Genomic DNA, 15,516 nt, shown 5'->3' with positions numbered 1-15,516 from the left:
TGTGTTTGCTCATTTGAGTCTTTTCTTGGTCAGTATTTCTAGATGATTATCAATTTTATTGAACTTTTCGAAGAATAACTTTTGGTTTTTTATTTTCTATATTCTTTTTCTATTTTCTATTTTATTTATTACAACTTTCCTGCTGTTTGCTTTGAATTTAGTTTGTTCTTCTCTTTCTAGTCTCATAGGTTCAAAGTTAGGTTATTGATTTGAGCATTTGCAGCTATGAGTTTCTCTCTAAGCATTACTTGGACTGCATTCTATAAGTTTTGATTCTGTGTTTTTATGTTCATTCAACTCCAAGTATTTTCTAATATTCAATGTGATTTCTTCTTTGACTCATTATCTAAAAGTATGTTAATTTTTACATTATTTTTGAATTTTCCAATTTAAAAAATATATATTTTATTGGTATTTTTACAGAGAGGAAGAGAGAGGGAGAGAGAATTAGGAACATCAATGAGAGAGATTCATCGATCAGCTGCCTCCTGCACACCCCCCACTGGGGATGTGCCCACAACCAAGGCACATGCCCTTGACCGGAATCGAAACTGGAACCTTTCAGTCCGCAGGCTGGTGCTCTATCCACTGAGCCAAACCAGTTTTGGCCCAATTTATCTTCTATTAATTTTTAATGTAATTATAAATTATTATTACATAACATACTTTGTTAATTTATTCCTTTTAAATTTAATGAGACTTGTTTTATGGCCTAAAATATGATTCATCTTAAAAAATAAAACAAGTTTCACAAGTACTTGAAAGTATATGTATTCTGATGTTTTTAGGTGAAATGGTCTATAGACATCTGTTAGGTCTGATTGGTTTATAGTTTTATTTAAGTATCCAACTTACTTTTTGTTCTGCCTGCTTGTTTCATACATTGTTGAAAATGAGCTTAAGTCTCCAACTATTAGTGATGGATTGTCATATTTTTCTCTTAATTATATTAGATTTTGTTTTAGGTATTTGGGGGCTTTGTAGCCAGATCCATATATGTTTACATTCCTTTCTTTTTACTATGGATTAACTCTTTTATTGTCATAAAAAGACATTACTTGTCTATATAATAACAATTTTTTCCTTAAAATCATATTTGTCAAATATATTTGTAGTCAGTCCTCCTACCTTATGGTTATGGTTATGTATAAGTAGAGGGATATGTATATACATCCCTGTACTTCCAACTTATTGATATTTATATATTTGAATATAAAATATAGATCTTACAGGTAGCATATAGTAGAATAATGAATTTGAGTTCTTTCATCAATTCTGTCATTTTCCAATTTTTATTAGAATTTCCAATTCATTTACAGTTGATGAGATAATATTTACACTTGGCATTTCATTATGTTCTTTCTATATATCTTAGATAATTTTTGTTTCTCTATTCCTCAAAAATTGCTATTTTATGTCAAATATTTTAGTGTTCATTTTAAGTACTTTGTTGTTTATGTTATTATATTTTTAGTTATTTTAGTGGTTACTCTTGGATTACAATTAATATTATAAACAATTTAGTAAAAAAAAGTATACTTAATTTCAAAAGTATACAAAAACTTTGCTCCAATGTAACTATGTTTCCTTTGCTCTCTTTTGTGTGATCATTGTAAATATTATATTCTTATACATCATAAACCCATAAACATAGGTGTATAATTATTGTTTTATGTAGTTATCTTTTCAATCAGATAGAAAGAAAAAGGTTGTTACAAACAAAAACACATTTACATTATCTTTTATATTTACATATTTATTTACCTTTACTGTTGATATTTATCTCTTCATGTGTGTTCACATTAATGTCTAGTGTCCTTTCCTTTTAGTCTAAAGAACTGCTAGTAGCACTTGCACCAGGGCAAATGTGCTAGCAGTGAATTATCTGTATTTTGTTTTTCCAGGAATGTATGAATTTCTTCTTCACTTTTTAAGGATAGTTTTACTAAATATAGAATTCTTAATTGACCATCTTTTCCTTTCAGCACTTTGAACATGCTGCTTAGCTGCCTTCTGACTTGCATAGCTTCAGATAAAAAAAAAAATCACTGCTAATCTTAGTGGCATCTCATATTTTTTTTTTCTTACTGTGCTGCTTTCAATATTCTCTCTTTAACTTTGACTTTCGAAAGTTTGACTATGCTACGTCTAGCTGTGCATCTCTTTGATTTTATTTTGCTTTGAATTTGTTAAGCTTGGCTGTATATATTAATTTTATTAAATGTATAATTAATTTGTAATTAAATTCATAAAATTAGAAATGTTTTCTAACATTATTACTTTCTTATTGTTTTTGCTCCTTTCTCTTTCTTATCCTTCTGAAACAACCATTATGTTTATATAAATATCCTTGATAGTGTCCCACAAGAGTATTCATTTTTATTTATTCATTTTTCTATTTTTCATACTCAATAATCCCAATTGACTTATCTTTATGTATGCTGATTCTTCTGCTAACTTAAATCTGCTATTGAAACGCTCCACTGAAAAAGTTTTTTCAATTATTGTACTTTTAGTTCTAAAGTTTATATTTTGTTCTTTTTAAATAATATCTATCTCTTTGTTAACAATCTCTATTTGCTAACATATCATATTTATAAATATGAAGATATACAGAGAACTTTGAGGCTCCATTTTCGTAAAGGAGAAGAGAAAAATATCCCCAGAGGAGAAATGACTTGCCTAATGTTAGATTGTAATAGACACAAGTCACATCCAGGCTTCCTAATTCCTATGTCAAGATTTTCCTCACCAAATTTCCTTGAATCATAGAACCAGTGACAGTTCTCTTTAGGTTCACCTAGATCTTTATAGGCCCTGAGTCCCAGGCAAGCTCTTACCATTGTGGTTTCTCTAACTAGATCTGACATTCATATCTAATGCTAAAGATCTTTAGGAAAAGGAGATAGAGGGAAACTTGGCCTGTCATCCAGCAGATACTAACTAGATTTACATGGTTACACTATGCCCAGCATGATGAGAGGCATCAAGGGGTCACAGAGAAAGTCCAAGACATAAGACAGATAATCTAGCTGTGAAGAAGACAGACTAGGTCATAACACAATGCTGGAGCAATCCAATATGGAGTATAAACACTAGTCTGAGAGGAGAATAGAGAAGTTGGTGTAGGTATGAATATAAAGGCAAGGCTCCATGGAGGAGAACAGAAAATTTAAAGATGGGTAGAAACTAAAGAAATGGAGGAAAGAGTAGAAAGTATTTGTGGAGGGAAGGGTAATAAGTACATTGTAAGAAAAGATAGAAAAAAGGGAAGGAGTACAGTTATAGGGAAATAGAGGATCAAGTCTGAATAGTCCTCTATTTCTGAAGGTTGTCAGTGGTTTTCTCATAAACACTTCTATCCTATAGACTACAGGGGTCTTCAAACTACGGCCCACGGGCCACATGCGGCCCGCAGAGGAGTCTGATCCGGCCCGCCAGGTTTTTTGGGCAGTGAGCGCAGCCGAGGTGTTACAGTAGGAATTAGTAGTTCATATAGTCCGGCCCTCCAGCTCTCTGAGGGACCGTGATCTGGCCCCCACTTTAAAAAGTTTGAGGACCCCTGCTATAGAGCCTCAACATGCAGCTCCAGCCTTGATGTCCCTGTTCTGGGGCCACCTTCAGAAGCTAACCATTTTCAATGTCTGTTTGACTCTTCACAGCTCCCTTTCACTGAAGGCCTGTACCACTTTTATCACAATGGCCTGGCAAAGGCCAGGAGAAAACGCAGTCTACACCACAAGCATCTGCTGGAGAGAGACCCCAGGGTAAGTTTTCCTGGAAACCTATCTTCCAATTTCTGCCACCGGATGCAGACTCACTGGGGTAGTATAAAGAGGGTAGGCAGGGTATTTTGAAGTAAAGGCATTCAATGTATTAGGATGGGCCAATTGGATCCTTGGCAGAGTGGCACTAAGGACTCTGCTCCTCTATCTTGTGATTATGAATAAACCCTTAATAGAACTGGGAGAATAGTAACAAGAATACTACTCATTACTGGTTGTCTTCTGCATTGTTGTGTGAGACCTTCTGATTGCCTGGGAAGATGTTTTGGCCTGTAATGGGTGGAAAGACACCAAGCAGGTTAGGGAGTCATTTTATAGAAGATTTTTACTGGTGAATCCTCATGTTCTGAGGAAGTTGCCATGCCCCATATTAAAAATGAAGAAAATGAGCTCACACTAGGCAGTGGGCTTCTCCGGATCCATGATGGTTGGAGTCATGGGAGCCTTTCAGTTCCACTTCTCGCCTTGTATTTTCTTACAATGACTTAATTTATCACCATATTTCAATGATCTTTTTAATGCTCATGTCCCTTATTTTTTTGACCTCCAAACTTTCTTGGAATCCAGGTCTCTTTTTCTGTTTTTCCTAGCAGTTTAAATTCAATATTCCTGCAACCAAACTTATCATCTTAACCTAAGTGGCAACTTCTTCAGTGTTTCCATTCTCTGTTTTCAGAATAGAAACTGGTCATCACTGAAGACTCCCTCTTCAAATTTTGAGGGCATCTCATATATTTACATACGCACTCAACTACACAGATTCTGATTTTCCCTATGCAATTCACTGAGAGAAAAATTAACAACCCAGGCAAGTTGCTCTCTATGCATCAAAGATGCATAACCTCTTTACTAGGACTCTTGAAGGAAAGTGGATGTAAAGAGGGTCAGATGTTTGAGCTGTGGGTTTACACATGAGACTCCTTTTGATCTTATGGAATTTGTAAATTCATTCTGGTGGGGCTCTTCATGTGAACATTTGACTGAGTTTAATTTGGGCTCTAATTAGCAATGTAGATGAAACAGGGTTCCCAGCAGATCGCCAACTAACAGGTCATAGGCAATTTCCCTTTAATTCCTCAACCCAGGGGATCCCACATTCCCTGTAGTGGAAATTCTACTCTGAGAAGCCACTTTATCTTTACAGTCACACTGATTCAAGCTGCATGTGCTGCCAGCCAATGCCAAGCATTCTCAAAGCGTCTGTTGTAGAAGCTGGAACCACTATCTAAGGGAGAAGTTCCCTTTTCTGTGTTATAGCAGCCTTAGCCTGACTATACAATTCAGTGCCTGGGATGCCCTTGCTCATGGAGAGGGATCCTGCCTTTCTCACCTGTGAATCCAGGGTGGGCAACAGTAAAGACCACTCTGGTACTCTAGGACACTGGTTTTCCCTACACTTCATCTTGATCTTGCCAATTGTTTTCCTTTTATTTATATATTTTCTTATAAGTCCCATTGGTTTCTCCTCTTCCATGACTAAAGATGTTGCTCCAAGATCATTAAGGAAGAAACAAATAAAAGAAACTGGAGCAGAAGGAAAAATACTTGAAAGATTTGGGCTAGGAAAGAGAACTGAGGAACAGTGAAACTAAGAAGACATTGGTTCTGAGAGACTTTTTGGGATTGTTAGGCTAAGGTTTTTCTTATTCTTGCACTTACTTGAAATGGTCTTTGAAATGCTGATTCTTTTTTTAATATATTTTTATTGGTTCAAAGAGGAAGGAAGAGGGAGAGAGAGATAAAAAACATCCATGATGAGAGAGAATCATGGATCTGCTGCCTCCTACAAGTCCCTCACTGGGGATCAAGCCCACAACCTGGGTATGTGCCCTTGACTGTAATCGAACCCGGGACCTTTCAGTTCGCAGGCTGATGCTCTATCCACTGAGCCAAACAGGCTAGGGAATTAATTGCTAATTCTTAAAGTGTGGAGTGATGTCTCAAAAAGAGAAGGAAATAAGATGGGCTAGGTAATAAGAAATGAAATCATGCACTGGTGATTCTAATAATTTGTTTTTCTCCTCAAAATATTATCTACTTTAACCAAAAGGGGCATCCTTTCTACCTTCATTGCCATTATAAGGGTCGTGGGAGCCCTCTGCCTCTACCTGGTACAGGTATTCATCTTCCCTGCCCATAAAGATTAACAAAAGATAGGGAAAATGAAGATCATAAATCTCCTTCACCTTTTCTCTGTCGTATCATTAAGGTTAAATGCCAAATCTGTTGTCAATAATAAAATCATTCCAGGAAAGAAATAAAGCATAAAATCTCATAATTACTTATTTAAAAAAAAAAAAAGTATTTTTTTTAATTGGCTGCCTTGTTTTAAAATATTAGATTAAGGCCCGAGTCTTTCCTGCATGATTTTCTTGTGGTCATCTAATTTTGGCATCAGCTGATGGCAAAACATGGGGATGAGTATTCTTTAACAAAAGGCATTAATTATGAGGACTGCAAAAGTAGCAATGTGGGGATTCTGCCCTTTGGGCTTTCACACCTTAAACCAAAGGGCAAATAGGCCAAGTGTTAGGATACCTCACATTTTGGGTTCTCAGGCACATTCAAACAGATTGCCCACAACAACAACAAAAAGTAAGTAGAAGTTATAGAGAGAAAAGAGGAAGAACCAGGTAGCCAGAAAGGATTATTGATCCCGGCTTTTGTCTCTGGCATAGATATTGCAAGTTACATCTTATGACTCAAGATGTTAAAAGCAAGTTGTTCAATCATTCTCTAAAACGTGTTGTCTTCTAGACCTACAAACTTAAACATGTTTCTGGCCCCAGGTTCCTTTTTCCTCCTGCCTCTGTATTGCTTCCTGGCCTCTTTCACTGACTGTCCTTCCACTTGTAAAGAAGAATGCAAAACCCAAGGAACCATGCACATAGAGCAGGAAGCTTGAGCTGCTTTAAATACTCAGGGATGAAACCATCCACCTAGCTTTTTAGCCAAAGAAACCACCAAGGTCTGCTACCAACCCAAGAAATAAACAAGAAAAAATGGGAAACAAAATCTGATTTTGGTTTTGCTCTAACTTCATAATAGAAATTCCAAGGATGTTTGTCCCTCACTTAGCAATTAATTTTTATGTTTAAGGAAAATAACAGAAAAGACTAGAAAAACGATCATAAGTCCTTTTTGTCTAGACCAATAAAATGTTGCTTTCAATTTGTCTCTATTTGCTTATCAGTATATAGGGCAATAGTAAGAAAATAGAGTCTGATATAGACTGTTTTAAATGTGTTCTTGCCTTTCCATTTCTTTCTGCTAAAAGGATTAGCAGAATGTTGAAAAGCATCATTTAGATGCTAAAAAACAAAAGTTGTGTCTTGTGGTTTTTTTTTTTTTCTGGATATCTTGGTATACTGCAGTTCTGAATACATAATAGATTAATAATTGCTCTTCAGGGTTTTAATCCAAGAAGTATTATTTTTCTCATCTATTTTTTAAATATCTTTATTGATTTAGAGAGGAAGGGAGAGGGAAAGAAATGTCAATGGTGAGAGAGAATCATTGATTGGCTGCCTCTGACACACTCTACACTGGGGATTAATCCTGCAACCCAGGCATATGCCTTTACCAGGAATCCTGATTCATAGGTTGATGGACAACCACTGAGCCATGCCAGCAAGCCTCTCATCATATATTTTTAACCCTATTCTAAAAGTGCATCCATTAGGAAACAGAAGTATAGTTTTCCTTGACCTCTTCCTTTAAATGCATTCTTAATTGAGAGTAAAAAAAAATGAATTATCATTTCATTATTTCTAAATCTTGTCACTGAAAATCCCATGAAGAACGTTTTTTGTTTTTTATTTCGAAAGTCTAGCACACTATATTTTTGGTATATTCACCATCCTAATACAATCACTGAAGCAAGAATAATATGTTTAAAAATTTTGGGTAGCTAAAATTATTTGAAAATGTAATAAATACATCCAGGTGAGATTTGTTAAACTCTGGCTAAGAGTAACATCAAAAAATCTTGACACCAAACCTAATTGTGGTCCATGGTCTACAAATCAAACCACAAATTTCTACAAGTATGTGGAAAATATATGTATTTAAGATAATATTTGTTCACACTTCTGTTGAACTATTTGATGATATAGCATTGAAATGAAATACATTAAAAAACACAAACTCAAATTGTTCAATAAGCAAAACACACTACTCATATGGAAGCCCAATAATTCAACCAAAAAAAATAATACTTCGTGTTTTGAGAGGATTTATGTTTAATTCAAGAATAGTAAGCATTAATTATCTTTTCTAAATAATTCTGCTAGATCTTATAATTATTATTTAAAATCATTTTTTAAATCTCTTTTAAACTTACAAGTCAGAAACTCCTATCAGTCAACTGAATTTTTTTTCTGTTCTGTCTCAAAGAATGGATGTTTTCCTTATCTAAATGTATGTACATATCTAATGATCATAGATGATAACCACTTGGATTATGTGACCTATTTTTGTTTTTCAAAGGTCTAATCTGAGCATATTTGTAAAGCTTTAGTGTACTCCAAAAACTCACAAAAGTTAGTTTCTCAGGATAGTCCTTCAAAAATCCCATAGAACCATACCACCAGAATAAAAGAGAATTTTACCTATTCTTTAAAATTAACTGGATGTGACTGGTGTGATTTGTTTGTAAGCATCAAAATAATAATTGAGCCATGCTTTTTTTTTTGTTTGTTTGTGCAAGTTAATAATACAATAATTGATATTGTGTGTTTTTTAATGGATTTATTATCATGGTTGAGACTCAGGTGGTTGACAGAGCGAGGACTAGCTTGTAATTACTTTGGGTCCTTTTCTGACATGACACAATAATGCTTTTAGGTCTAACTCAAATGGAGTAATTTAGCAATGAAGAGTGAACATTTTGTACAGTGCTACATAGACTTAGATAGGAAAGATTAAGCACAGATGACATGGAAAATATGATCTGAAGGAGTCCATGAGATGATCAGAGCAATTTACTGGTATTCACAATCCATATACATCTTTATGAAAAGAATACTGAAACTTCAGCAGTTCAAAGCAAGCAAAGAAATTATTTACTCTCCTCCTCCACAAGTTACATAAAATTTTGTCACAATTGCTAAACTTAGAGTCTAATCTTTCTCAAATACCTAATATCAGTCATAGTATTTTATGGTAATGACATGCCACTTGTATATATTGTATCTTTGATTTATATTTGACCAGTTAGATTAAAAATTAGAAAAAAGAAGGGAATGCACCACTATTATAAAATCTATCTTCAAATAGAAAATGCCATGGAGAAATATCGCTTCTTCCACATCTTTCTGTTTTTTGGGGGAGGAGAGTTTGGAGGGGGTGACCAAACCCTTCCTCCAGTGGGTAACTAAAGAATTTCAGAGTTCTTCTCTTTACCATCATAGTGATCACATGAGAATATCTCAGCCTGGGGTTCGGGTAAAAACAGAAATTAGAAAGGTTTAGTATCTTTAATAATAATTTATACCAAAGAATAGGTTGTCTTTTTATATTTATTAACTCCAAAATGGTGAGGTTTGAGGTTTTAAAATACTGCACTAAGAAATGTATAGGAATTCTCCAATTTATCTTCTAGAATGTGCTGTGTGTCTTAGGCTCTTTTCAAGAGAAAAGAGGAAACATAGATTTAATTTACCTATTAAAAAACACACAGGCATAGTAAGTTTATTTAAATATTATGTCAAATAAATAGTATTCTGTGTGTCTGTAGAACTTTTATTCTAGATGCCATTCTGACTGCCTTTCCTTTATGTTCTCATTTCCTTGTAGCATGCATTGGGCCAAAAGGTTATTCTATTCTGAAGTGGAAGTACAAAAGGTGGATGTGTGCTTGAGTCCACACAACTTTGTGAAAGTTCAGTAAAGAAAGTTGGGTCCCAACAATGGTGACCATCTTTTCCAATCTGGATTTAGTTCTCTTAGTTGGACAAGGGAACAACCTATTTGAAATTGGGATTCTCACAGGGAAATGATTGTCTGTGATGCATGATCATAATAGTTCAGGGCCTATCAATAAAGCAATGCAAGAATAGAGTTGGTCATCAGTGGGGTTTAGCATAGAATGAAATTATTCCTTCAACTCTTGGAGCCTTAGAGGTACAGATTAGCTAGAATTCCTAAGAGAGACTCCTTCCTTGGCTAGCAAGTATTCCTGGGTATCTATGCCATGTCTACTCCAAACAGAAAAATAAAATATACCAGAAGCTAGATAATGAAGGAGAAGATAGAAACAGAGAGACAGGGGTACAGGAAACATCCTATATAATAAAAGCCTAATATGCAAATCGACTGAACGACTTGTGGAATGACCTGTCACTATGATGAGCACTGGCCACCAGGAGGAAGACGCTCAACATAGGAGCTACCCTTAGCCCACAGGCCCAAGGCCAGCCAAGGTGGGTGCCAGCAGGGACCCCCCCAATCACCCTGCTGATTGCCCCACAGATCAGCCCAGATCACTGGCCAGGCCTAGGGACCCTACCTGTGCATGAATTTCATGTACCAGGCCTCTAGTTTTTAAATAAAACAAATTAATTGGTAGAAAGCAGATGATATCCAGTCCCACACCAATGCTGCAACCCCCACATTCCTCCTATCAGTTGTTTCAATATAACTTGAACCACATGACCCCTTCAGTGACCTAAACATTTTCTATTCTATAAATAGCTCAATTTCTATATATAAATAGGATCCACTTTGAAGGGGCTAATAACTCCAAAAGGAGTGCCTAGCAAAGTCAGGCAAACATCATTTCCCCCTTTCCTCTGGTTTTCCCTCCTTGCCTCTTTCCACCTTGTTTCCTCTCCTCAAGAATCTGTAAGCTGCAAACACACACTTCTATTGTAGTATGTGCTGTGTGTCTCAGGCTCCAAGAGGAAAGCTGCTTTACAAAAACAAACAAACAAGGAAACAAAACACTATAAATGCAAGTAAATACACATAGGATGAAATCTATTAGGAAGGCATTTGGGCTCATACCCCTCTACTCCCAGCCAGACAGATAGTTACTCTTTGCACATGAGTGAGGAGAAAGCAGTCCTCCAATGATCAGGCTTATGACATTTCTGCAGGAACCAGACCACTGAGTCAGAAGAAAACAGACAGGATCACTCCAGGACTTCCTCTCGCTTTTATTTGATAACAACTACAAGAATGTGATTGCATGTTGAATGCTGCTGTTTTAGTTTGGGTTCCTACAAAAAGCAAACCTGAGACAAGGACTTGGGAAGTCAATCCCAAGAGAAAGAGTGAAATGAGAAATGGAAATGAGGAAAATAAATAGAGGGTGATTTTTTAGCACGTTTCCACTGTCGGCACCTGAGGCTCAGTCCCACTGGGGACTCTCTGAAGGTGTGTGTCTGTGTGTGTGTGTGTGTGTGTGTGTGTGTGTGTGTGTGTGTGTGTATAGAATGTGCTTAGGACTTGTCCCACAAGGAATAAGGTTGCTGGATGACTAATCTACTGGCTCTGTTTCCCCTTTTTGCATTGATTCATATGACAAATCCCTGGCACTTCTGGGTTACCCTATGCACAGGCGAATAAATCTCAGGATGCTGGAGAAAGCCCTCAAGTGGAGAGGCAGAGGTGGTGATGCTTGATATGAGAAGCTGTCAGCAGTGACAGGTGAACTCAGAAAAGGGCTGAGAAAATAAGGGGATGCCAACAACTACTGCTACAAATCCTACAACCCAACATTATTCTAAGGATTTAACATGCATCTTCTTATTAAACCTCAAATGTCTTCTGTGAATTAAGTGCTGTCAGATTTCCAATTGATAGGTGAGGAAATGGGAGCTTAGGGAGCCTTTTGATTTATGAAAAGTTTGTAAGGGGTCTTCACCACTGCACAGTGCTGCTCTGCCATTGATTTGAATTTCATAAATAAATTTTCCCCGTTCCTCTGCACAAATAAAATTACAAAACAGGAAGAGCCCAAAGGAAACATCGATTCAGCCCTTTGTCTTAAAGCTTTAAAATACAATTTTACCATTGAGGCAAAATAGACCTCTCTGAGGTCACAGCCATAATTGATGGGAAGGAAAGAATGAAATCATGACACCTCTCAATACTATATCTGACTTAAATAAAAAGCTAAGTGAGATTTGATATTGCTTATGAATTTGTGATTCTTTAAAATTTATTCTTGCTGATTAATAATTGGATTCTCTAAATCAAAAATAGCTTGGGGAAAAAAATGAAGTTATATCATCCAGTTATGTAACTTAATGCGAATTCAATGAATTCAGTTATAAATGGAAAAGTAAAAAAGGAAAGAGAAATAATAACAAAAGTGGGTTTTTCTGCTCAGTATTCTGCTCAACTAGCTTATGCCCTGCAATGGTTGTGAAGGACTAGTCAGCTGAGTACCCAGCTGGCATGATTCCCATAGTGGGAGCATTTCTCCTCTGAGGGTGAGAAACTCTAACACTTAAAGTTACATTTTGATACAAAAATATGCCCTAAGCACAAGCAAACTTGAGCTGCTGTGTAAACAATGCAACAAGACCATATTCTTTGTGGAGGGGATATTCCACACACTTTGATGTATTGAGATAGCGCATATCAATTTCTAACTTGCCTCAGAAATTTTCTAAGCCAATTTTGACCATGCATAGTTTCCACTATATCAACTTCAGAAGTGGATCCCTCCAGTGTGATTCCTCTATAGAAAATGAGACAAAGATGGTGTCTTAGCTTGGATTTCCTGGAAAGAGACTCTGAGATAGGAGCTTGCATGTATAAAAGATACTGGGGGAGAAATGCTATTTGCATATGTGGCTGTGGCTCCTTCAAATCCTTCCCATGTCTCACATTTCTTTGCTTCCTCTTTCTGCTATGGTCTCAAATTACTTCATTGGGCCCACTCAGCATAACCTCCCTGTCTTAAAGTCAGCAGATTAGTAACTTTAATTAGGTCTCAAGGTCCCTTTTACCAGTGATGTAACATGACTGTGAAAATAACATCATGGGCTAAATACCAGGGGGTCAAAATTCCGCCCTGAGCCTTGACCTTTCTGGAAAAGTTAGTATGCCTTCCAGGTGAGCAGCTCTCTCTAGGCAGCCTAGTTTCCTCTCACTGCCCTCCTCCAGGGATTACTTTTAGCTCAGAAGGAAACATCAATCTGTAAACCCATTAACTTGGCCATGCTTTGAGACCAAATGGTAAAGCCAGGAGACCCATGTGTAGCACATTCTGACTTAGCTTCCCAGCTGGTGACCAAATTCATTTTCTAGAGCCTCCTAGAGGGATGAGCTCAGCAGGTGTAAACTTTCCAGGGGTTATTATACATTTTGAGAGTGACTTGCCAGCATTGAGAGAAGGAGAAATGTGTTGCAGGAGGAAGCAAGGGAAGAGTGTCTTCAGTAATGCTCCAACCTGTGGGGAAAGCTAATCTGCTCTAATCTGTTGGTTTTATTATGCAGGAGAGAGCAATTTTCAATATCTCCTGTGGGCTTCACAGATGTGCCTGGCTTCCTGCTTCAAAGAGCTGCTGCTAGTGCTATAATTAACTATTTGTGGGGAACAGGGAAGAATTATTTACTATGGATTCAGAAAGGCACAGGGAAAGCTGCTAGTGAGTAAGTCTGGCTTTTTCTAGATGTTGTGGGCACATTTTTAAATAATTACTATGGTTCATGCTACCATGCTGACTAAAAGAAATGGAAACATTCTGGGAGACACCATTCCAGCAAGCCCAGAGATCTCTGAGGAGTGTTAGCTTCCTTTGGGAGAATTCTAACAAGCCCTAATGCAGAGAAAAACAACATAGAAAGAAGAAATTGGTGCTATATCATCTTTATAATCCACAAGAATGAAGACTCTCAAATTATGAGCTGGCAAACTGTCAGGGCTTCCTAAAATGTTAATGTCTATATGGCAAATATTTTTCTGATCTGCCTTACCATATTCTCCAAGGTGCTTCCACAATCTTCTCCAAGATTCAAAAGGAAATATCTTTAAATATCTAAAAACCCTTTATTAAATCTCCTAAAAATTAAAATTTTGTATATTCTTCTTAAACTCATAATACAAGAGTAACAAAAGGAGGTTTACACTTGTAAATATGTAAAAGTTTATTCTTGTCTTATTATTTATTTATTATTATATCATTTATTTGTATTATTTCCATATGAAACTGTAAACCTACTTTTGTCAACCCTGTATAACTCTTTTATCTAGTCGCTTGCTAGCAAACCATATAGCCATTCAGTATTTATAGAGATCAACTGTATGTTAAGCACTATTCTAGGTACTGGAACACAACAGGGAACAAAACAATGCCCTCATCACATGAAAGTTATATACTAGTGGGGATAAAGGACAGGAACAAAAGCCAGATGAATGAAGCAATTATAAAACTGATAGTGAAAGTGTTATGAGAATGAATAAAGTGTGAGGAAAATGTAGTTCCAGTGGAGGGAAGTTTCTGTTTTATAAACAGCACCCAGGGTGGTTACTTTGATCAGGTGACATTTAAATGTAGACCCAAAGGAGGTAAGAAAGGTATCCAGCCCTAGCTGGTTTGGCTCAGTGGATAGAGCATCCACCCGAGGACTGAAGAGTCCCAGGTTGAATTCTAGACAATGGCATGTACTTTGGTTGCAAGCTCAATCCCCAGCCCAGGTCAGTGTATATGCAGGAAGCAAACAATCTATGTGTCTCTCTCACATCAATGTTTCTCTCTCACTATCTCTCTCCCTCCCTTCACTCTCTCTAAAAGTCAATGAAAAAAAATATTTCCAGGTAAGGATTAACAAACAGAAAAAAAGAAAGGTATACATGTGGCTATCTGGAGAAAGGATATTTTCAACAGAGGAACAAACAAGGGTCAAGGCCTGGTGTCCAAGGGACACTTGATTATTATATGAAGAGCAAGAATGAGAGTAAGATCGAGAAGATGTGAGCTGGAAAGAATGAGGCCAGAGAGAAGCATGAGAGCAATACCACAGAGGACATTATAAGTCAGGGTAAGAACTTTAGATCAACTTTGAATGAGATGGGACTTCTTTGCCTCAGTGTCAATAATAGACTATGGGTTGGGCTTGGGGAATACAACTAGAAATCAGGGAGATGAGTGCAAAGTAACTCCACATTCCAAAAGATAAAAGTTTAGGCCAGGGTAGAAGTTGGTGGAAATTGTGAGAAATAAATCAGATTTGGGGATATACTGTGAAGAAAGAACCTTCATATCTGCTGATTCATTGGCTAGAGATTAGCTAAGGAATGGGAGAGAAAGAAAGAGGGCAAAGGTGTCCCCCCCCAAAGTTGTTGGTCTGAATTACTACAACATGGAGATAACATTTACGTAAATGGGCAAAATAAGGGTAGAGGCAAGTTAATGGGGAGTGAGTAGAAAATCAAGAGTTTAGTTTTAAGCATGTTAACATTTGAGATTTGCATTTAGTATCAAAGTTGAGAGACAAAATGAGCAAATGGACTTCAAGATCTAGGATAGATTCAGAGTTGGAGACACAAATTGGGGTCATGCACATCTTGGTAACACATAGTATCGTGAGACTAATTGATGTCATCTAGGAAATGAGTGCCAATAGGGAAGACCAGCTATGTGAAATTGAGCTCTATGGCAGTCTAACATTTAGAAGTCTGGAAGATGACTAGGGATTAACAAAAAAGACAGGGAAATTACTATATAAGAGGAGTACAAAAGTGAAGCAAAAACTAATATAGTCAATGTGCCCTTCC

The 15,516-nt window shown here is 36.7% G+C and overlaps 1 protein-coding gene across 2 annotated transcripts in view; it reads left to right on the top strand.

The window, feature by feature from the left end:
• PCSK2 (proprotein convertase subtilisin/kexin type 2) overlaps window positions 1–15,516 on the top strand; it is a 255,372-nt gene that overhangs the window by 40,651 nt on the left and 199,205 nt on the right. For both annotated transcript variants that reach the window (XR_014795318.1, XM_084887637.1), the window contains exon 2: window positions 3,663–3,767. Coding sequence is in view for 1 of the 2 variants with exons in the window: in XM_084887637.1 (XP_084743763.1) it covers window positions 3,663–3,767 (105 nt within the window). In the remaining variant the exon portion in view is untranslated. The remainder of the gene's footprint in view (window positions 1–3,662; window positions 3,768–15,516) is intronic.

This window comes from Pipistrellus hanaki (assembly GCF_964339955.1).
Source record: "Pipistrellus hanaki genome assembly, chromosome: 6".
NCBI lineage: Eukaryota > Metazoa > Chordata > Mammalia > Chiroptera > Vespertilionidae > Pipistrellus > Pipistrellus hanaki.
This window is presented reverse-complemented; position numbering and strand designations above follow the sequence as displayed.